Source organism: Sapajus apella, unplaced genomic scaffold (assembly GCF_009761245.1).
Source record: "Sapajus apella isolate SASKATOON/1434 unplaced genomic scaffold, GSC_monkey_1.0 scaffold38, whole genome shotgun sequence".
In the NCBI taxonomy this organism is placed as follows: Eukaryota; Metazoa; Chordata; class Mammalia; order Primates; family Cebidae; genus Sapajus; species Sapajus apella.
The window spans coordinates 8,391,179-8,413,739 of NW_022436978.1; the positions used below are offsets into that span (position 1 = coordinate 8,391,179).

The 22,561-nt window shown below is 40.0% G+C and overlaps 1 protein-coding gene across 3 annotated transcripts in view; it reads left to right on the forward strand.

The window, feature by feature from the left end:
• Positions 1-22,561, forward strand: part of ATP13A4 (ATPase 13A4) — a 175,571-nt gene that overhangs the window by 118,259 nt on the left and 34,751 nt on the right. For all 3 annotated transcript variants that reach the window (XM_032298227.1, XM_032298228.1, XM_032298229.1), the window contains 9 exons: positions 2,346-2,496; positions 4,119-4,205; positions 4,434-4,587; positions 7,074-7,185; positions 12,923-13,047; positions 18,814-18,977; positions 19,808-19,930; positions 20,725-20,804; positions 22,266-22,308. In XM_032298227.1, coding sequence (XP_032154118.1) covers positions 2,346-2,496; positions 4,119-4,205; positions 4,434-4,587; positions 7,074-7,185; positions 12,923-13,047; positions 18,814-18,977; positions 19,808-19,930; positions 20,725-20,804; positions 22,266-22,308 — 1,039 coding nt within the window. The remainder of the gene's footprint in view (positions 1-2,345; positions 2,497-4,118; positions 4,206-4,433; positions 4,588-7,073; positions 7,186-12,922; positions 13,048-18,813; positions 18,978-19,807; positions 19,931-20,724; positions 20,805-22,265; positions 22,309-22,561) is intronic.

Genomic DNA, 22,561 nt, shown 5'->3' on the forward strand with positions numbered 1-22,561 from the left:
AGAGCAGTCTTCTTATTTAGATATGCATCCTTAGTACTGTAGCACTGTACCAGGCTCAAATAGTAGGCGCACAGTAATTGCTCATTTAAAGTGAACTCAATATGTTCTGCCTTTTGAATGTTCTACTTATTGAATTGGCACCATATTATTAATAAAACTTTGAAAACTTTCTGTTTCTAAAAGTGCCTTTTTACATTTAACAAATAACGATACAGTGTTTAGGTAAATGATTCATTTACCTAATTACCTCCCTGCCTCCTTTCTTCCCTCCCTTCCCTCTCTCCCTTCCTCCCTCCCTTCCTTCCTTCCTTTCTTCCTTCATTCCTAAAGATCAAAGTTGAATTCAGATGATTAAAACAATTTAAAATAAAAATGGCAAATTTAATTAACAAAATGAGACGAAACAGAATTAATTCTAGGTAAGAAGTGCGCACCTGACTTATAAGCTATTAAATACCTTCTTGTTAAAGGGGAGCTCATCTCTGATATTTCTTATGTTTTCCCAAAAGCCCTGATTGTTGTGCCAGATACTTTAAGAGCTCTTAAAGGCTATTAGGGATTGATAAACCAGAAATACTCAGATAAAAATGCACAGACAGGAATGCTAGAGAGCTTTATGTATCTGCTGTGCTAACCGGAGTCTGGCCCAATCTTCTGGAATGCAGAATTATATACTTGGAATTACAGACTGGTGACAGTGTACGTCTCATAGTAAAAATACCCCATCTCTACTAAAATACAAAAAAAAAAAATTAGCTGGGCATGATGGTGATGCCTGTAGCCCCAGTTCCTTGGGAGGCTGAGGCAGGGAAATTGCTTGAACCTAGGAGGCAGAGATTGCAGTGAGCTGAGATCCCACCACTGTACTGCAGCCTGGCTGCAGAGTGAGATTCTGTCTCAAATAATAATAATAATAATAATATTTTTTTTTCTTATATGTGTTTTGCTTTTCAGTGTGAGCTTATTAAGTTTCTGTGTTAACTATACTGCTGGTGGTCTCTTCCTTTTAGATATTTACTAAAATATCACGGGGCATGTGGTAAACCACCAAGATGAGTTGCTCTTTTAACCCATGATAATGAATGTAACTAACAGGGCCAATATGAAGCCAGGATATTTTTGAAATTTTAGTGTGACAAAAGGAAGCTTGAATGCAAAAGCCAGGAAGCAATGTGGCTGAATTGTGAGTTACCATTGCAATATGCTTGCTTTCAAAACAAAGGGCTAGAACAATTTAAGATTACCTTTAAATAAATGCAGTGACCATATTATCAAAAGTAATTGATCCTGGAGACCACATTTCAAGACAAACTATTGCAAATAAGAACTTTTCCAAAAAAGAGGAATAAGGAAGATGAGAGGGAGGCCTGATAAAACTTATTAGAGGAACAGCTAGAGGTTCCTGTGCAATGCCAGAGGGAGGGTAAAGGGGTTGGCAGAGCTGATCCACAAGTTTGAAAGAAGCTGGCATGTGGAGGAAGGGGAGCAAGTAGATTCTCAATGGATCCAAGAAGCAGATTTTGCCCCAATATAGGATGGAACTTCCAACATTCAGACGTCCTCCAAATAGGATAAGCTGCTTTGAGAAGCAACTACTGTGCTGCACATTTCAGAAGGGGCTGAGTAATGAAGTTGCAGAGGACATTCTTCTTGTGACTCCAAAGCTGAATTTAACGGCCTCCCCTCCGAATTACTGAAAGAACCTTGTATATAACATTTCAGTTGCATTTTGATAGATTTTTAGATGAGACCACTTTCTACAGGAAATGAAGGGGATTATGTTTGGGATATGGACACAAGAGGCCAGAGTGGAAGAGGAGGATGCAGTGTTCTTTTGAAAAATGTTTTTAGCTGGGCACAGTGGCTCACACTGGTAATACCAGCACTTTGGGAGGGCGAGGCGGGTGGATTACCTGAGGTTGGGAGTTCAAGATCAGCCTGGCCAACATGGTGAAACCCCATCTCTGCTAAAAATACAAAAAAATTATCTGTGTGCCTGTAATTCCTGCTACTCAGGAGGCTGAGGCAGGAGAATCGCTTGAATCTGGGAGGCAGAGGCTGCAGTCAACCGAGATCGTGCCACTGCCCTCTTCCAGCCTGGGTGACAGAGTGACAGGGTGAGACCCTGTATCAAACAAAACAAAAAACAAACCTCAGAGACCTTTCTCATACTCAGTGAACCTACTGGGCTGAATGAAGCACTATTAATTTGGGAGGATTGGAGAGTGGCTATTAATGCAACAAAGCAATTACCTTATTTTTTGTAAGGATATTTGTGTACCTCCAAGTTGCTCTGTTTTGGCATGAGGAGATAGAATGGAAACCCATTTCCTTTTCTTTTTCAGCTTCCAGGAAGTTCACAGCTTTGACTCGGGCCAGGCTTTGCCATGGGGCCCACTGTGTGCAGCAATGGCCAGCTGCCACTCTCTGATCCTTCTTGATGGGACCATCCAGGGAGACCCTCTGGACCTCAAAATGTTTGAAGCCACCACCTGGGTAAGCCTCTGCCCTTCAGAGAATCTGAGAAGCTTCTTCAATGCCAGAGCAGCATAGGCAGTATCAGAGCTATCTAATTCTTATAAAAGGTGAGGTTTCCAGTGTGGAGTGCATATGGTAGTGATGGGCAAACTAATCTAAGCCTGGTTTCCTCATCTGTACAATGAAGCTAATAATAGCATCTACATAATAAGATTATTGTGAGGATTAAATGAGATGATGCATTACGAAAATCCTTGGTACTGTGCCTGGCAAATATTAAAGGTTCAATCATATTCATATAATTGTAATTATTATGTAATTATATCTCATCTCTCTGTACTGTTCTCTGAGCATTGTCTGATTTCAGAGGTTTTCCAGAATATGGGGATTAGAAAATATTACTTTCTCTAGTGCTCAGGATAACTCATAGTCATGGTGACTGTAAGTCTTATTCCTATTAATTTAGTATTGATTTTATTTCCAAGACTAGAAACAGCAAAAAGGAAAACAGCTGAAGAGTTTTTGTTGAGACTCTAAACTATATTTAAGAGCCAACAGTGTAGTTCAGGAATCCGGCTTTTCTGATTCTAGTTTTGGCTCTGCTCTGACTGACTGCTGAATCCCGTTAGCTATGTCTCTTGTTGGGAGCCTTGGCTCTCATGTCCGTAAAATGAAGTTGAATTAGACCAGTGGTGTTCACATAACACAAAACAAGATTAAAAAATCTGGAAACTTTTCATAAAAGGAAACAGTCTTCAGAAACACTCTAAAGGCTAAGTAGCTGGAGTTGCTCCGGTTGAAATAAAAGGTGGGGACTAAAGATGGGGATTAGGGGACACGCATCCCCAACTACTTAGCTAAAATCCCTTCCTTTTTCCCTGAGCCGCATACAGCTCTAGCCTCTGGTGGCACACTGGGAGCACCACTGGAAGAGACAATTTTCAGGGTCCCTTCCAAATCTCTTGGAGCATTAATTATTTCATAGCAATCTAATGTAACTTTGCCAATCCCCCATCTTTTCTGGGTTACTGATTCCATATCTTTAAATAGGGATTGCAGTTTCCTCTCTGGGATCTTGTCAGCCACTCAATGAGATGATTACAAAGCACTGAGTTGTCTTTGGGTAAAAGGCCCCTTTCAGTATACTTTAGGGTCATTATTATAGCAATTACTGATTATTAACCATGTATATTACAGTCTCTGCCCTGCCCTGAGGACCATCCATCCAAATTAAACAGACATGCAAGAGCAGGAAGAGCAGTGAAGTGCAGGAAAAGAATGACAGAAAGGTGCTTGCTTCACACAAAAGAAGTCTGGCCCTTCATGCTCATGACTTTCAAGTTAGGTTCTTCAGAAATGGAGGATGAGCCTTTATACAGCACATTCAAACAGAGAAAAGAAGATAAATTGCATGAATAATTCAAAAGTGTCTGCCCTTCAAGTTGTACAGCATTGTCAATGCATTATTTTGTGTGTGTGTGTGTGGTGGAATAAATCTGGTTCACCTCTGAGGGAACACAGAGACACGGAGAACACATTGAGGTGGTCTGAGGATTTTTTCAAGGGGAGGGTTCGAGCATAGCACCAGTGGGCAAACAATAAATAAATCTCTGCAATGAAATATCCTATTCGTGAAATAGGAAATGGCTTTTTCTGGGGACGATTTCCACGTCAAGGGAGTGCCGGCACATGCCATGGTAGTTAAGCCCTGCAGGACGGCCAGCCAGGTAAGCCTTGCTTGCTCTTCATCTCACAACACCCAAACTCAAAGAGAAACTCTCTTCTGGCCCGCAATTTTTGAAAGGTTACAGATGTGTCTTTGAATTTCAGGTGTGAAAATGGGTGAGACCTTCCCCCTTATTTGCTAAAATAAAGATTAAGGAGGGAGTTGTTGATTCCCCGTAGCTAGTAGCTGTATCAGCATGTGCCTCTCTTTTCCCCCATCCCCCAACCAGGTCCCAGTGGAAGGAATCGCAATCCTGCATCAGTTCCCATTCTCATCAGCACTGCAAAGGATGACAGTCATTGTCCAAGAGATGGGAGGTGACCGACTGGCATTCATGAAAGGTGCACCAGAGAGGGTGGCCAGCTTTTGCCAACCTGAGACAGGTCTGTAGCTTGACTTGGATTACACTGGCAAATATGTACCTCCAGATAAATATGCTCCCACGGCATGCGATCTATGAATCCAACTGCCCGTGGGTCATCACCAATTGGGTGACTCATTGGCATTCCAAATTCCATATGAAAACAAAGCTTGTCTTTCTCATTTCCTGTATTTCCCAGTTTTCTATTTTGGTGAATGGTACCACCATCCCCCACACCCATCCCGTTTAGGTGTCATCCCTGATTCCTTGCTCACCCTTAGTGCCCCTGTCTCATCAGTTGCTAATCCATGGTCCTTTACTGCATCTGCTCAGGACTTCATCATCCTTCATCACTTCAATAGTTGGTGGATTGACCCTCTGCCTCCAGTCTCCTCAATTCTGATTTGCCCTCTGTACTGTGACCAGATTTTTTGCAAAAAAAAGATTCTTTTACTTGCTCTCATAGGCTCCAGTATAATCTCAACTTTCTTTAGGATCATATATAAGGCTTTCGGGTTTGAACTCCCAGTGAACTTTCCAGATGGGCCTTACCACTCCTCATCCTGTGCTTTTCCTGAACTGAACTAATTCTTCACAGCTTACTCTCATGCCTCCACGCGTAAGCATATGATTCTCCCTCAGCCCCAAAACCTTCCTTTACGGAACCACCTCCTCCTAGGCTGGTATATACACCACCAAACACTTTCCGCAGCATGCTGCAGTGGCCTGGATCATAGCAATAATCTCATCTGCGGAATGGATTTCAGTTAGACAGAAATCCTTAGAGCAGAACTTGTGAGTTTTTTTCAATTTCATTCTTTTTTTTAACTTATATTTTAAATTCAATGGTACATGTGCAGGTTTGTTATGTTGGTAAACTTGTGTCATGGGTGTTTCTTATGTGGGTTACTTCATTGTCCAGGCATTAAGCCGAGTACCCATTACTTATTTTTCCTGAGCCTCTCCCTCCTCCCACCCTCCACCCACGAATAAGCCCCAGTGTGTGTTGTTCCCCTCTATATATACATGTGTTCTCATTATTTAACTCCCACATATAAGTGAGAACATGCGATTTTTGGTTTTCTGTTCCTATGTTAGTTTGCTAAGGATAATGGTTTCCATCTCCATCCAGGTCCCTGCAAAGGACATGATCTTGTTCTCTTTTATGGCTGCATAGTATTCCATCATGTATATGTAGCACCCTTTCTTTATCCAGTCTACTATTGAGGGGCATTTAGGTTGATTCCATGTCTTTGCTATTGTGAATGGTGCTGCAATAAACATATGCGTGCACGTGCATCTTTATAATAGAATGGTTTACATGACTTTAGGTATATACTCAGTAATGGGATTGCTGGGCCGAACGGTGTTTCTGTCTTTAGAACTTTGAGGTATCACTGCATTCTCTTCCACAGTGGTTTAACTAATTTACACTCCCACACTCCCACCAACAGTGTATAAGCACTTCTTTTTCTCCACAACCTCACCAGCATCTGTCGTTTTTTGACTTTTTAATAATCACCATTCTGACTGGTTTGAGATGGTAACTCATTGTGGTTTTGATTTGCATTTCTTTAGTGATCAGTGATGTTAAGCTTTTTTTTTTTCCACGTGATAGTTGGTTTCATGTATGTTTTCTTTTGAAAAGTGTTCATGTCCTTTGTCCACTTTTTAATGAGGCTGTTTTTTTCTTCTTGTAAATTTTCTTTAAGTTCCTCATAGTTGCTGGATATTAGACCTTTGTCGGATGCATAGTTTGCAAAAATTTTCTCCTGTTCTGTAGGTTGTTTATTTACCCGGTTGATAGTTTCTTTTACTGTGCAGAAGCTCTTTAGTTTAATTGGATCCATTTGTCAATGTTTGCTTTTGTGGCAATTGCTTTTGGCATCTTTGTCATGAAATCTTTGCCCATGCCTATATCCAGAATGGTATTGCCTAGGCTGTCTTCCAGGTTTTTATAGTTTTAGGTTTTAAAAGTCTTTAAACCATGTTGAGTTAATTTTTGTAGATGGTGTAAGAAAGGGGTCCTGTTTCAATCTTCTGGATATGGCTAGCCAGTTATTCCAGCACCATTTATTGAATAGGGAAAGCTTTCCCCGTGCTTGTTTTTGTCAGGTTTGTCAAAGATCAGAATGTTGTAGGTATAAAATCTTATTTCTGGGTGGAGAGCCTGTGATTTAATCTCGACATAGCCAATGCCTGGCAGATAGTAAACTCTTAATAAATGTTTGTTGCTTAAACTGAAGAAAAAATAATTCTACACTTTCCCTGTCTTTTTTTTTTTTTTTTTCTTGTTTCAAATGCTTCCTTCTCATTTTAGCTTCACTAGATCTGAATAGGTCCACCCTGACAATGTAGTTATGTTTAGAATTTCCACTGACTTGTTTACATATTTTTGTAGAGGTGTGTTTTTTTCCCTGGGCAAAAGTTGGATGTTTGTAAAGAATTTCTTTGCCAGTACTGCCTAAGTAAATACCGCATACTAACCCTGTGTTACTTTCTAAACAGTACCAACTAGTTTTGTTAGCGAACTTCAGATTTACACGACACAGGGCTTTCGAGTCATTGCACTGGCCTACAAGAAGCTGGAAAATGACCACCACACCACTGCCTTGGCGAGGTAAATGGGGATGATTTTGATAAAGCAGAATGGTTTGATGGAAAGATGTACCAGATTGGAATGGCAAGTGCATTAGACTGGGATGGACTCAGTCAGGGTTCTAGGTGGTGGACGGAGCACTATAGCTTATTTGTGTGCATAGCATGTCCCCGAACATTGGTAAACAGAGATATAATAATCCCTGCCCTACTTAAATCACAAAGATAATGTGAATTCTGACTGGGAGATTTTATGAGAAATAGTCATATAAGATGTAAAATATGGTGTGATTTTCACAGCTTTGTGAAAACAGATATAGGAGTATAATCGGCGTTTCACAATTCAAAATTGTGGTCATGCCCCCATTAAAAAATTATAGTTGGTGGATTGGTTGGGAGTTACAAAACATAACATTTCACTGAAATAATTTGTGATAGGAAATACACAGCATAATCAAACAAATAAATACAGCTTAGATGATATAATCTTGGTAATGTCTACTAAAAAGGAAAACTTCTGAGGTGCCATACTAGAGAAAGATTTTAATCTATAGATTAAATTTTATATTTTAAAATTAAAATAGAGATGCTTAACAGATTAAAAAAACTTCAGTATTTATGAGTTCAATTTTATTTTAATTTTTAAAATTCCACTGTTTTCAGGTATCATGTTTATTTCACCTTTCGTGTCATTTCTAACACTTAATGTCAGTCACCCCTTGTTATACTGTTGTGGAGCTAATCCAGGCTCATTTTTAAATTCAGGATTTTACATTTGGAAAGTCTAACATCTTTATTTCAATCTATTCAGACTCAACACTCTCTTGTAACTATATGCTGTAACTCTTAGTATTCTAAAATAAAGTTCATATAACATTATCTGCCCGTATTCTTTGTAAAATATCTAATGCCCTATTATATAGTAAAAATAAAAGCAAAAGATATAATGTTTCACAAAAGTGGTAGTTTAATAAATGCTCAGCTGACTTTACTAAAAACAAAATGAAATAATAAATTGCTTATACCTGTGTATAGAATAATTGAGGCTGCAGCATCTACAAATTCAGATTGATGCAAGTGTGTTATGTATTGCAAGCTCAAATACCTCAGTCTTGCTGCCAGTGAGGTGACTGTGAAGTGGTTAACAAGTCTTGGTAAAAGTCTGAAGGAAACAGCACAGTCTCCTCCCAATTTACGTAGTACAGGTAGTTACAATTCTGCAAAATGCAACAGAATATGATAAATGTGAAAAATACTTTTTGTTTATATGTAAGACATGTAAATGGGGGGAAGCTAGTGAAATTTTAATAAACAATTTTGTGATTGTTTAATATAATATAGTAATATATATGCCATAAGAGTACAGTATATAATAGTATAATAATAGTAAAATATATGCAGTATAAGCCTAAAATGACTTAGGGAAATACAATAATTTTTTCAGTGTCCATGAATGTCCAGTAAGATATTCAAAAGGCATGTGGGATGCAGGATAATTATTCATTGTGCATTGGTCTTTGCAGAAAGTCTTGCATAGATGCCAAAAAAAGAAAAGAAAAGAAAATTCCACAGTGTCCTCTAGAGGGAGTACTGTCCCTGCTGTGACCCACCCCTCTCACTTTGTGAATGGATAAAACCAGGCCCAGAGTAGGAAGAGGTTCCTGGGCTTGTGGACCACTCACCCCAGGGGCCAGTTTAATGTGACCCCTGAAACTTTGGCTACTACAACCCTGCATATTTGTTGTAATTTGATCAACTTAGTTCAGGGTCACTCAAGTGAGGGCGCTAAAAGTAAACTTTGAGATGGGATGTCACATTTTGAAGGAGAGGAAACTTGGGTCCAGGGAAGGGAAGGGACAGAGCAGAATTGGGAATTGAACTTAGTTTCCTAAGAGGCTGTTGCCAAAGGCTATAACAAGATTCTGGCTACCATGCTGCTGCTTCTAATTGTTATAACGTGATATTTGCATATTTGCAAGTTGCAAATTCATGGTTTTGAAATGCATGCATATAAGAAAGCACATCCTGTGGAGACACGTGAGCAATGGTGAATAGTGAGGGCTGTGGTACACAGGAGAGTACATGTCCTGGTTAAAGGTACTGAAATCCTAACTTTTTAAAATCTTGTATGATCTAAACACAAATCACAAATTCTCTAATAGGATTTGATCTTAGGTCATCAATTTGCCTCTCCTATCTTAAAAGCACATCACCACTATGCGTATGCATACACATAGCTAAATCCTGATTAGAATGAAACATTCTTGCTGTTGTTTCGGGTTTGTGTGTATGTGTGTGTGGTTACTTGTGGTGCTTCCATCATTGATATCATAATCTCGTCAAAGGCCATTGGCCCACTTTATGCATATTTCATCCTTCAAAAGTCACATGGATTTTAAGAACATGAAATGTAATCACAGGGATGACAATACTTTCTATATGTTACACTTACTGTTCTTTATTATTTTAGATACTTCAGGAATAGGCATAAGGTCTGTGCAGGAAGCCAGAAGAGATGGAATGTCATTCCAACTTGTGGAGCTTAAGACCCCTTAATGAATTACTCCTTTTAAATTTTTTGGCTCAGACTACAGGCTCATGAAAGGAAGACTCATGTAATCTTAGAGCTAGCAGAGACTTTGGAGATGCAAAGATGAACTTGATTACCAGACAAAAAATGTGATGTACTCATGCTCACACAGCAAGGGAGGGGTAGGCCTGAGATTAAAACTCTAGTCTCTTGGTTATTGTGCCTTGAACCATACAAAGGCCATAAGCCAGAGGAACTAGAAATACTAGTGTCAAGGTAGGCCATAGGCTCTGCTATGGCAGATGTCTGACCTTACAGCCATTTTCTTGGCCTAATCTGGCACTTTGTGGTTGGCTCATGTCATGTCATCTGCAGAAATATTCAAGGCCTGGGGCCTGAGTAGCAGGACCATGAGAAAGATTGGCGAACCTGTTGTGCCAAACCCACACTCACTTCAATAGGGAAAGCATCAGGTTCAGGAGGCTGAAGAAGAGACCCAGAGCCAGCAAATGATACATGGGGTTTTATTAGGGGCTCACCTCCAGGGGAGAGAGTCCAGCGACAGCGGTCTGGGCAGGAGAACCACCTGACATTTAGAAACAGCCCAGGGGCAACAAAGTGGACAATGCATCTGCCTTCATATACTCCAGTGGTGGTGGGCTAGACAAGAAAAGTGGCCTAGTGGCAGTGCGCTGTGCAGGAAAGCCGCAGCTGCCTGCAAACATCATGCAGTTTGTACAGCATTTTCACTTGACTCCTTAGTGACCTCCATCCGGCAACCTTCATCCAACTCAGGGCCTCAGTCCCCTGACAGCCTGGGACATGTCCACTAGATGGGAAGGGAGTTCAGAATTTCCTCAGAGGCAAGGAACAAATCTCTGGGTTGGCCACTCCCAGATTTCCTAGCTTGGAACATACATTCAGGTGCATCTGCCACAGAGGGTCATTTGAAGAGTATGCTTCAGCAGTATTGCTACCAGGTGCGTTTGCTCTGTAAGACAATCAGACATCAACCAAGTTATCCTTCAAACAACAGATTAAATATCATCTTCTACAGGAAGCCTTCTCCAATCAGCACACCCAGAAATGACTGCACCCTCCTCTCTGACTCCATGGGATTCTGATTTGGACATCTGTCATAATATTTTTCCCAGACTTCCACTCAACTGTATGAGTCATGTCTAATTTCTACCTCCTCATTGAATGTAAAATCTCTGGAATTAGAGACTACTATAGTCTCTGCATATTCTCTTCCACTTTTCCTCAGTGCTGTTCATTGAACTCAGCAGAATTTCTGAATGACGAATTTCCCTAGGTTACCTGGCAAAATGTGGCCCCAACAGGCCTCATGGCATTTCAGCTAGACACTATTTGCTGAGTGCTCACTGTGTAATTGGACACCACATGGGTAGTGTTGAACACAGCATTGAGTCAGGTGCGATTGTCCTCAAGGAGCTCAGACAGTGTGACAAAGCAGAAAGCCAAGGCCAAGGATAAAATATGGGCAAATAAAATGTGAGTTCCACAGAAATATAAGTAATATGCTAAGGGAGCGATTATTTCTATCTGAGGAAGCCTTTGTGGGGGAAGTGGCATGAGAACTGGGGCTCAAAACATAGGGAGAGTTTCAGTAGCAGATCATGGGGAGATTACAACCTTTTCTATGAAATAAGGAAAAATGTCTTATAGCAGTCTAAAGCAAATGTCTAGGGATGGTTAAGTAGAGAGAAAACCCATTGCTAGTGGTTCAGCTTGGCTGGAAATTAGGGTGGGTGAAGAATTTAGTCATCGCTGAAGCTGGAAAGATAGTTTGGAACCAGATCATAGAGAGATTTAAATGACAGGTTCAGGAAATGGGAAATGCCATCCTTTTAAGCCTGCTCTGAGGTGAGTAATTGAAACTGTGTCCACTTCCTGCAGCTCTGTGGAGATGTTAGCAGTTTCCTGGGAGCATCACTGACTCTAGTTCATGACCATGGCTGATGTGAGACCCACTCTTGAGACAGGCAAGGAGTTTTAGTGGGTGCCTCTTTCATCTATTATTTCAGCCAGTGTTAGGCAGTGCTGGTATCTTGTTCTCTGCTTGTGTCTAAGATAAATAAATCATGGAAGAATCTTTGAACTCCTGATCCCCAATGTATTCCTCTGCACTGGGTTCTGTAGAATGTCCCTGAAAATATTCTTGGGGTGGATAGGAGCCTTGAAGACTGCACTTTCTTACAGAAACATTCTCGCTTGATGCAGAAGATCATTGCTACCACTGGGGGAGAAAGACAGGGATGACTTTGACCTGAATAGAGAGGCCTGTTTGTTGAGATTGTGACCTCATACCTCCTTGAGCTAAAATAATATTGATTATAGACTTGCCTGCTGGAGGAACTGGCATTTTATTATATTTTTCTTGTGCCTCCTTTATTTTTCATGTTTTGTACCAGAACTAAAACTCCCCTTTGTGGTTAACAGGTGAGGTAATAAAAATCAGGCTAGCCACAACAGGTGGAGGAGAACCTTACAGGCTTTCAGGTTAAAAGGTTAAAGCAATGCTTTTGCTTAATAAACAGTCTCTTCCTCTTCATTCAGTTAGAGTCAACATCTCCAGAGCCTTTGTGTCCTCTCCTGTCCTCTTTCTGCATCATTCCTGGTCCATAATTGGCGCCTAACTAACAGTGCTTGAATGAGTGAATGGAACCACTATGACAGGGGTCTTTTTCCTTGTCATTTTGCTTCCTGTAAGAAAGCAATAATGTGGCCGGATGCGGTGGCTCACGCCTGTAATCCCAGCAATCTGGGAAGCTGAGTTGGGTGGATCACGAGGTCAGGAGTTCAAGACCAGCCTGGCCAAAGTGGTGAAACCCCGTGTCTACTAAAAAATACAAAAAAATTAGCTGGGCGTGGTGGCGGGCGCCTGTAATCCCAGTTGGGAGGCTGAGGCAGAGAATTGCTTGAACCTGGGAGGTGGAGGTTGCAGTCAGCGGAGATGGCACCACTGCACTCCAGCCTGAGCGACAGAGTGAGACTCTGTCTCAGAAACAAACAAACAAACAAACCCAAAAATTAGCCGGGCGTGGTGGTAGGTGCCTGTAATCCCAGCTACTGGGGAAGCTGAGACAGGAGAATCGATTGAACCACTGTTCTCCAGCCTGGATGACAGAGACTCCCGTCTCAAAAAAGAAAAAAGAGAGCTGTAATGTGTTATTTCTGTTCAATACATCTATATATGTATTTTCAGGGAGAAGGTAGAATCAGACCTGATATTTCTGGGGCTGCTGATCTTGGAGAATCGATTGAAGGAAAAGACAAAACCTGTCTTGGAAGAGCTCATCTCAGCCCGGATAAGGACTGTGATGATCACAGGTGAGTTCTTAGAAACAGTAAGAATTTGATGTGGAAATAGACACGGTTCACTCATTTAATAAATATTGTTGACTACTCTGGGCCAGACACCATTCCAGGTGCTAGAGATGGGCAACAAAGAGGCACAGTTACTGCTTTCCCTGAGTTTCCATGTCAGTAGAACGAGAGAAAATCAACCAGTCAATCAAATAGTATCAGCGTTCTGAGCTACACAAATAGGATAATGTGGGAAAGTGTGTTTGACCATCTGTTTTAGATGAGATGGTTAAGAGAGGGCTTTCTGAGAGGTGACATTCGAATTAAGACCTGAATGACAAGAAGACATGAGCCAGGCAAAGATTATTTTTACTGTCAAATGTTAGAAAAAGAAGCATCCTTAGTTGATGGGGTCTATAAACCATGCTGAAGGCTCATCAGTCATAAAATCCACTATTCTAGAAATTTAAGAAAATGCTGTCCTCTCTACTCCTAATCCCCAAACTCCAAATCATACAAACAAGAGAGCAATGAAAAGGAATCACACAAGAGAAATGTGTGAAATTTCTTAATGAAATTAAGGGTGACTTTATTAATGAAATTTCACACTGATGCTATAATTTTTTAATTGGAAAAGAGACTAGAGGTGAATAAATGATTTCCTAATGAATTCATGTTCACATTTTTGGGGTGTGTATTGCCTTTCTTTTCTCTGCTTTGATAGTCAGATGTTTTTAACGTGAAGATACATTATTTCCCCATCAAAGCAGGCACTTTATGTCCCCACGTCCGCCGAGCCCAATTCTACAGTTGCAAACTCTAGAATACTTTTATTTCCTCTTTTGTACTCCTCTGTCCCCTGTTTTACTTCCCACAATCCAAGAGTCTCCTGGACTGCTTTTACTTTTTCCCTTTCTGGCACCCCAATCCAACTTTTCGAAGTTGCTGAGTTAATTTACTGTTTATTAGGATTTCCCTTACATTGTAACCATTCTGTTTCAAAAATCTTTATCTAGTTTAGCACTTATATGACACATTCTCATAATCTATCCTTAACTTGTTTATCTACAAGAGTTCATCATTCACCCTCTCTCTTTTCTTCTGCGTTTCTCATATTGAAATTTCGGCTCTGTTTCTTTCCTTGTTTGTTTACAAATTTTTTTTTCCCTCGAGTATTGCCCTTGGATGGAATAGAGGGGTGATATGCTCTTTGATTTCTTATATATGCTTGAATAGCTTACTTTTTTCTGACAGGTGAATGATATCTTGCTCAGATATAGGACTCTTGAATTATCGTTCTTTTTTCTTAATGATCTATATGTAGAGGCTATTCCTTTTTCTTTCTGGCTTCTGATATCGCACATGACAAGTCCAGTCAGAGTCCGTGTAAGTAATTCTTTTCTGCACATAATCTTTTTTTTCTCTTTTTTTTTTTAATTGAACTTTAGGTTCTGGAGTACATGTGCAGATCATGCAGGATTGTTGCATAGGTACACACATGGCAATGTGGTTTGCTGCCTCCATCCCCGCATCACCTACATCTGGCATTTCTCTCCATGTTGTCCCTCCCCACCCCCTCACTGTCCCTCCCTTGGCCACCCCAAAGCAGACCCTAGTGTGTGATGCCCCACTCCCTGTGTTCCTGTGTTCTCATTGTTCAACACCCACCTATGAGTGAGAACTTGCGGTGTTTGATTTTCTGTTCTTGTGTCAGTTTGCTGAGAATGATGGTTTCCAGATTCGTCCATGTTCCTACAAAGGACACAAACTTATCATTTTTTTTTGTGGCTGCATAGTATTCCATGGTGTATATGTGCCACATTTTCCTTGTCCAGTCTATCGTTGATGGGCATTTGGGTTGGTTCAGGTCTTTGCTATTGTAAACAGTGCCACTACGAACATACATGTTCTGCACGTAATCTTTTTAACTTTGGAATTTAGAAATGTTTCATTTTGCATTTGCCTTATTTCATTAACTTCATCTGGAACATGGAGAGCACTTTTAGAAAACTTTTTTAAAAATAATTTTTGTGACATAGTCTTAAGTCAGCATAATATTTGTCACTTTGAATGTTATACATATGATAAAATAGATTGCAAAAAGTGTCATATTTACAACAAGAACATTAGTTTATATAACTGAATCACCAAATATGTAACCTCTTGTAACAATAACTTAATGGTCTTAACTCTGTTCTCTGAATGGAGCAATGTTTTGATGATTCATTCACTTAAAAAGTTTTGAGTTGAGTACAGTTTCTTGTTGCTTCTTTCTGTGATCCAAGGCTTTAGAATCAATCCCTGGAAACCAGTGATTAGAACCAGACTTCCCCAGAATCAAGAAGAGATAGGAGTGGGAGACACATGGAGAGCACTTTTTAAATCTTTCTTCCTGCCGGAAAAATTTCCCCTATTGTTTATTTAATTTTTGCCTCTATTCTCTGTCTTTCCATTTTTACTTCTGGAATTTTCATTATTTTCTATCCTCTCAGTCTATCTTTTTTCCTTGTAGTTGTCGTATTTTATTTATTTATTTTTTAGAGACAGGGTTTTGCTCTGTTGCCCAGGCTAGAGTGCAGTGGGTTGATCATAGCTCACTTTAGCCTTGAATTCCTGAGCTCAGGTGATCCTCCTGCCTCAGCCTCCTGAGTAACTGGGACTGCAGGCGTGCACCACTGTGCCTGGCTTTAGATTGTATATTTTTATAATTTTGCTTTAAGACTTTTTCTTTTTTTGCACCCAGTTTGTTCAAACCACAATCTTAGGTCTCAACAATGCTCATTATCTTTTTCAAACCCCCTTTTTGAGTCGTTCAGTTTTTAAATCTTGTATGGGGTGGTGGGAGTTGCTCGAGAAAATGTTTTTTGCTGCATTTGAGTTTTCTTAAGTGCTCTCCTTATTTTTTTTTTTATTTTTATTTTTTTTTGAGACGGAGTTTCGCTCTTGTTACCCAGGCTGGAGTGCAATGGCGCGATCTCGGCTCACTGCAACCTCCGCCTCCTGGGTTCAGGCAATTCTTCTGCCTCAGCCTCCTGAATAGCTGGGATTACAGGCACGCACCACCATGCCCAGCTAATTTTTTGTATTTTTGGTAGAGACGGGGTTTCACCATGTTGACCAGGATGGTCTCGATCTCTTGACCTCGTGACCCACCCGCCTTGGCCTCCCAAAGTGCTGGGATTACAGGCTTGAGCCACCACGCCCAGCCTGCTCTCCTTATTTTTAAAGCAGGATTCATCTGTCTCTAGCAGCTTCTTGACTTCACTAGTCATGCGCTCTGATTGTTCCTCCTGATCTTTCCTGTTCAGCGTCTCGGATTTCTTAGATAGGTTGTTAGATTTTTTTTTTTTTTTTTTGGTCAAGTGATTGGTGCTCAGGCCTGGGATGTTTATCCTGATCAGTGGATCTCTCACAGGTGGCAGATGGCAAAAAGCAGACAGGCTGTCAGGGGCCTGCTGGGGCATGTTCAGGGCTCCCTGTATCCTTCCAGCCTCAGGTAGCTCCTTCCCACAGCTCTTTTGAGAATCTTCGTACACATTTTGGTAGAAACCTGGGAGAAGCTATGTTAAGGATAGCCAGCCAGATGTTATATGATTAATTTTTTAATGGTTGCTCTCAGAATCACAACATACATACCTTTCCTTTCAAGAAGCCTTATAACCAGGAATATCTCTTGCTTTCCCTCCTTTATGTCATTATTGTCATAAGTATGATATATGTTGAAAACCCCCACCAGATAGTGAGATAGTCTTTACTTTCAATACTGAAGTGTTAAAGAACACGAGTAAAGAAAATTAGACTTTTATATTTACCCAGATGATTATTATTTCTGTTTCTATGTTTTCACTTCTTAAGTTACAAGTTAACCTCTGGTATCATTTCCTTTCAACCTGAAGAACCCTGTAGCTTTTGTTGTTGTTTTTCTTTTGAGCATATCCACTTTCGACCAATTATCTTCATTTTCTTTCATCTGATAAAGTCTTTGTTTCTCTTTTATTCCTAAGGATAGTTTCAGCGTCTATAGGAGTCAGAGTTGACACTTCAAAGTGAAAGATGAAGTCAACACTTCAAAGATGTTGTTCCACTATGTTCTTCCCTCCATATTTTTGATGAGAAATCTGTGACAATTTGAATTACTGTTTTCTTATATGTAATGTGGTTTTCTCTAACTGCTTTTTTGTTTATCTTTGATTTTTAGCATTTTGATTATTATGTGTCTGCTTGTGATTCTCACCAAGTTCATCTTGTTTGGAAGTCACTGAGCTTCTTGAATCTGTAAATTTAAGGTTTTTTAAAATCATACTTGGGAAAATTTCTGCTATTATTTTTTCATTTTTTTTTTCTTTTTCAACCTTTTTTCCTCTCCTTGGACTCTAATGACATGAATACCAGTTGTTTTGATATCTTTGAGTCTGTTCATTAAAACTATTTTTTTTCTCTGTTCTTCAGGTTGTATAATTTCCATTGATCTATTCTGCTATTGAGTGCATTCAGTGATTTTTTTTTAATTTCAGGTATCATATTTTTTAATTCTAAAATATCTATTCAGTTTTTTTCCTACAGTTTATATTTCCTTGTTGAGAACTTCCATCTTTCCACCCATTTCAGGAATACTAACAGTTAACACAGTAAGGGGGATTATAATTGCTGCTTTAAAGTCCGTTATCTGATACTTCCAACATTTAGGCTATTTAGGGATTGGCAACTGTTGTGACTTGAGAATTGGACAGATTTTCCAGATTTTTCATGTTGAATAGCCTGAACATTTTGAATATTATGTTGTGAAACTTCGAATCCTGTTATAATCCTCTGGAGAATGTTGAGGGTTTTTTTGTTTGTTTGTTTGTTTGTTGGCTAGCAATCACCCATAACCTCTATCTTTCCTGTTGAAGGTGGTGGTTCTAATATTGGCTTAAATATAAAATCTTTTGCTATGATGTTTGGGTCTGCCTCATTAAGAGGTTACTCTCACAAATGGGGGTGATTTATATCATAGTTTAATTCCTGAAGCTTTTGTTATCTTTCTTTGGATCTGATCCACACACGCACAGCTCTGGGCTGAATTTGAGACTTATGTAATTCATGTACTGAATTAGTCCCCGTGTCTGGCTCTCTTCTTTCCAGGATTCTTCCCATGCTCTTTAGCCTACAAGTGTCCCTTTTCCTGGCTCCTCTGGCCAGAAAGACTGGGTGTCTTTTGGAATTCTGCTGCCCAAACAGCTTCTTAACTGAGGCCCACATGCCAGTCAAATATGGAAGAGGGAAGAGAAAAAGAGCTGAGAAACTCATTCCCTTGTAGGTTGCTTCTACAACTTTGACTCCCTCCCACCACCTGCCTGCTTTTGTTTACTTTTCGAAGTCCTTGGGGAGTTGCTTCTTGGTTTTTGTTCAGAGTTTTCCATTGTAATCAGTGGGGGAGAGAGATCGTAGTGGGCTTACTCCATTTTGACTAGAAGTGGAACCACCAGATACTCTACTAAACCAGAGGATTTGCCTAAACACTTGGAAAGCTGCTAACAAATGATGAAAATAGATTTGGATTTTGCTTTTTCATTTTCTCCCTTAGTCTGGCAAAAACACACTGGTAGAATATGAAGTAACTTGATGAAAATTAGTAAGAGCCAGAAAAGGGATCGTGGAGTCACAGAAGTCAGGGCTGAAAAGATGTTAGGCATCATTTCTCTTCATACCTGAAATAAGGACTGAACTCCCCACTCTGGTTTTCTAGGCTCTGCATGAATTAGTTCTATCTTGCTAGCCTCATTTTGAGATGTTCCTCCTTTCCTCTAGGTGACAATCTTCAGACTGCCATCACAGTGGCCAGAAAATCTGGAATGGTTTCTAAAAGCCAGAAAGTCATTCTCATTGAGGCAAATGAAACCACTGGGTCCTCATCAGCATCTATATCTTGGACATTAGTAGAAGAGAAGAAACACGTTACATATGAGAATCAGGTATTCCTGAACACAGACCTTCTGCCACATTACCAATGTGTCTCACAGTGTTGGTGACTAAGCAGCTTTGACCTAGAGTCAACATACGCTTCCAAGTTTCTAACATATATGCTGTTGAATGAACTCAATTGCATTGGTTTTTCCATACTTTTCTTACTTAGCTTGAAGATACAGGGCTTTCCTGTGTGCTGGAAAGAATCCATCTTTTAAACTTAAAAAATGGTTGGCCCTGTATGAGAAAGAATATAATGAGTGGAGCTGAATCTAACTTCTCCCTTTGCCCTTGCTTGTCAACCACCCCACTGGGTTAAACGGGGGATCCAGTTCTTGGGACAGATGCTGTTGTGTGTGAAACTTTTTTCTCACCCTGAAAACACAGTCAGAAAATCAGACTGTGTTTTCAGGGTGAGAAAAAAAGTTTTATTCATTTATTGCCAGTCTTGTCAGTATTCAGTCTCCATTGTATCCTTGTAGAACAATATTAATTCCCTAAGGAAAAAAAAGTAAGTTATCATTTCAGGGAGAAATTTGTTAAGCTGCAGTGCTTTTGTATTTTACACTTGAAATGTGTGAAATGTGCCCTTCTCTGGGACTTACCAAGATCAAATCAGAATAAAAACAGGACATGAGTAAGTGTTATCCTCCTGTTCAGTAGTTGTCTGTGATGTGCAAAGACTGATCCAGAAAAAAGAAAATGCTTCTCTGAGGAATCAGAGTGATCTTTACAGAGAGATCCTGGGCTGTCTTCATTATCTTCTTTCAGATATGCTTGTGGTTCTAACCACTCTGTCAAATGAAGGAGTCTAAAATAACTGTGTCTTGCTTTGTAGGACAATTACATTAACATGAGGGGTGAAGTCTCTGATAACGACAGAGAAGGAAGTTACCATTTTGCCCTAACTGGAAAATCCTTTCATGTTATAAGTCAACATTTCAGCAGCTTACTGCCAAAGGTAAGTTCTAAGAGGGTAACAATCTCCCTGTGAAAATGCTGATGATGTCACTTACAGAGCATGCTTGTAAATTATTTCAAATCTTGAAACAGGTAAAACATATTCAGTGAGTCCTCTGTATCTTAAGAGAGACCAACATTTTTGTAGAGGATACTATTGTCTCATTTCCTACTAGGTTGGAAATAAATAAACTTGATTAGTCAATTTTCCACCATCTATACGACTGAAGTGTCAGTGATTTCTTGAATCGTAAAGATGATTTTAGGAGGCTGTCAATATATTGCCCTGGTAAGGGGTCTCAAAGTGTAATGGAAAGCCTGCAATTATACAGGGAGGAGACCAAGAATAAAGGAACACCATTCGTTTTCTGATAGATGACCTCTGTACTCAAGAAGGTCAAACTTAAAGCTTTAGTAGGAGGGAGGTAAGTTTTAGATACATAGTTGGCCCCCAACCTCCTGCTGTTTTGCAGTTCAAGGTTCCATTAAGCCCCAGATTTTTCAGGACCACATTCCCCGTGGCAGCTGAGGTAAATTCCTGTAGGTCACCATTTTCATAAAATATTTTTTGTTAAGTGATTCTCTTTACTGATTTTTGTTTTTCACTGACAACTTATCTGATGACCAAACCCTCAGTGTTTGTCTTACAATACAAAGGAAGGCTCATGGGAAACTGTTTTTTTTCTTTATCGTAAGTGTCATGATACAGTCAACATTCTGAGTGTTATCAATTATTTCATGTCCAACCGGTTGACTTGATAAAAAAAAAAAATCTCCATTTTGGGTTCCTTACAGATACTGATCAATGGGACCATCTTTGCAAGAATGTCTCCCGGGCAGAAATCCAGTCTGGTGGAAGAATTTCAGAAACTGGAGTAGGTTCTTTGCCAGTGCAGGTGGCATGAAGTGCATGGAGGCATGGCAGTCAGGGGGAGTGGAAGAGGCACAGGGAGTCACTCAGATTGGCAAGGGCAGTGGTCCTTACTCTGGCTGCATGAGGTAGTCACTTGCGAGCTTTGGGAAAAATAGCAATACCAAGGGATCCCACCATTCAGACATCCTGATTCACTTGTTTATACGGGGCTTGAAAAATCAGTATTTTTTTCACGTAAGTCAATGTTGCGTTTGATGTTGAGGATCACTGCACTAGAACCTAAGGGGCCTGAAAGAGTATGGGGAGAAATAAGACTGAAAAGGTAGCTGGAGCTCAGCTCCCGGAGGGAATGGGAATTTAGACTTTATTTGTATATGCTGTCATCACTATGATGACATAGGGAGATTCATATGACAAGAGATTCATGTAACCCTAAAAATACTACATTATTTGTATGCCAAAGCATTCTTTCACATTCTAAATCAGAAAAATTTTTCTCTTCTAACACAAAGGGTCTCCATTCCTAGACAGAATGGGCAGTCCAAATGAAGTGCCCATATCATTTGGGACCCTTTGTTTCCTGTTAATAGAACCCCACAAAATACCAGAGGGTTTCACCACTTTTCTCACCGGGTCACAACAACATGATTCTGACTCCTACCCATTTCTACTCTGTCCTCCCATTCATTTGACTCCGTTATCAGGCTAGCTTCTCAGTTTGGAAAGCCCTGTCTTTTCAACAGGGCTGAAACCTAGGGAGTCAATGAGTTACCTCCACATAGCAGTGTGGAAGAAAAGTACAGCATATTCTATGAATGCTGTCAGAATGTGCATAATTTTAAAAGCTGGCTATCGATAATCCTTGTCAATGATTCAAGAGAGTATTCACGCATCCTGAAAAAGCCGTTGTGAAGTAGGAATGTGTTTTCTTTCTTCAGCTTCTAGGCCTGGCATTACATACTTGAGTGACTGTTGACAGGGTGGATTTCCTCTCATGCCAGTATTAACAGCACAAACCACTATGACTTGTTATCACTTTAGACTTGAACACTTTCCCATAAAGCACCTCATTTAATACTCATAGCATTTTGTAGGCAAAATAATCATAATAATGGGAATAATAATAATAGTGAAAATGGTAAGATGGCCAGGTCAACATCGATCTGGTTTCAAATCCTGTGCCCTCTCTGCCATGCCATACTTACATCATATAATTGTGAGCCCCTCTGCTTTACAGCTGAGAAAGCTCTCCCTATGCAGTGACGTGCAGTGTCTACATGGAACATTTAACAGTTATTGTATAAACTGCTGAATTACCCTTTTTTTAGTCAAAAAATTACCCTTTTTTCAGTTCTCTTAAATAATGAGTTTGAACCCTAATGATGATCACTTGGTTTTGTTAATTAGAGAAATTAGCAAGATAGCTTTGATGTCCTCTACAATTAATGTGGTTCCCTCTTAGTTACTTTGTAGGTATGTGTGGTGATGGAGCCAATGACTGCGGGGTAAGTAGCTGCCAGTGTGTGTGGCCATAATCTCACGTTCAGTTATACATAAGCCCTGTAGAGGTAGTACTCCTGGGATATACACCATTTCCATTCATCTTGATGGATAAACTTGCATTGGGAGGCTTTTGACCAAAGTCACACGATGAGTCAATGGTTAGTTTAGGCTACGTGGGGAAGAATTTGGTTCTGGAATTCTCATTTCTTTGGCTGGGCATCCTAATGCCATCTTTTTCTTACATTGCAGGCAGGG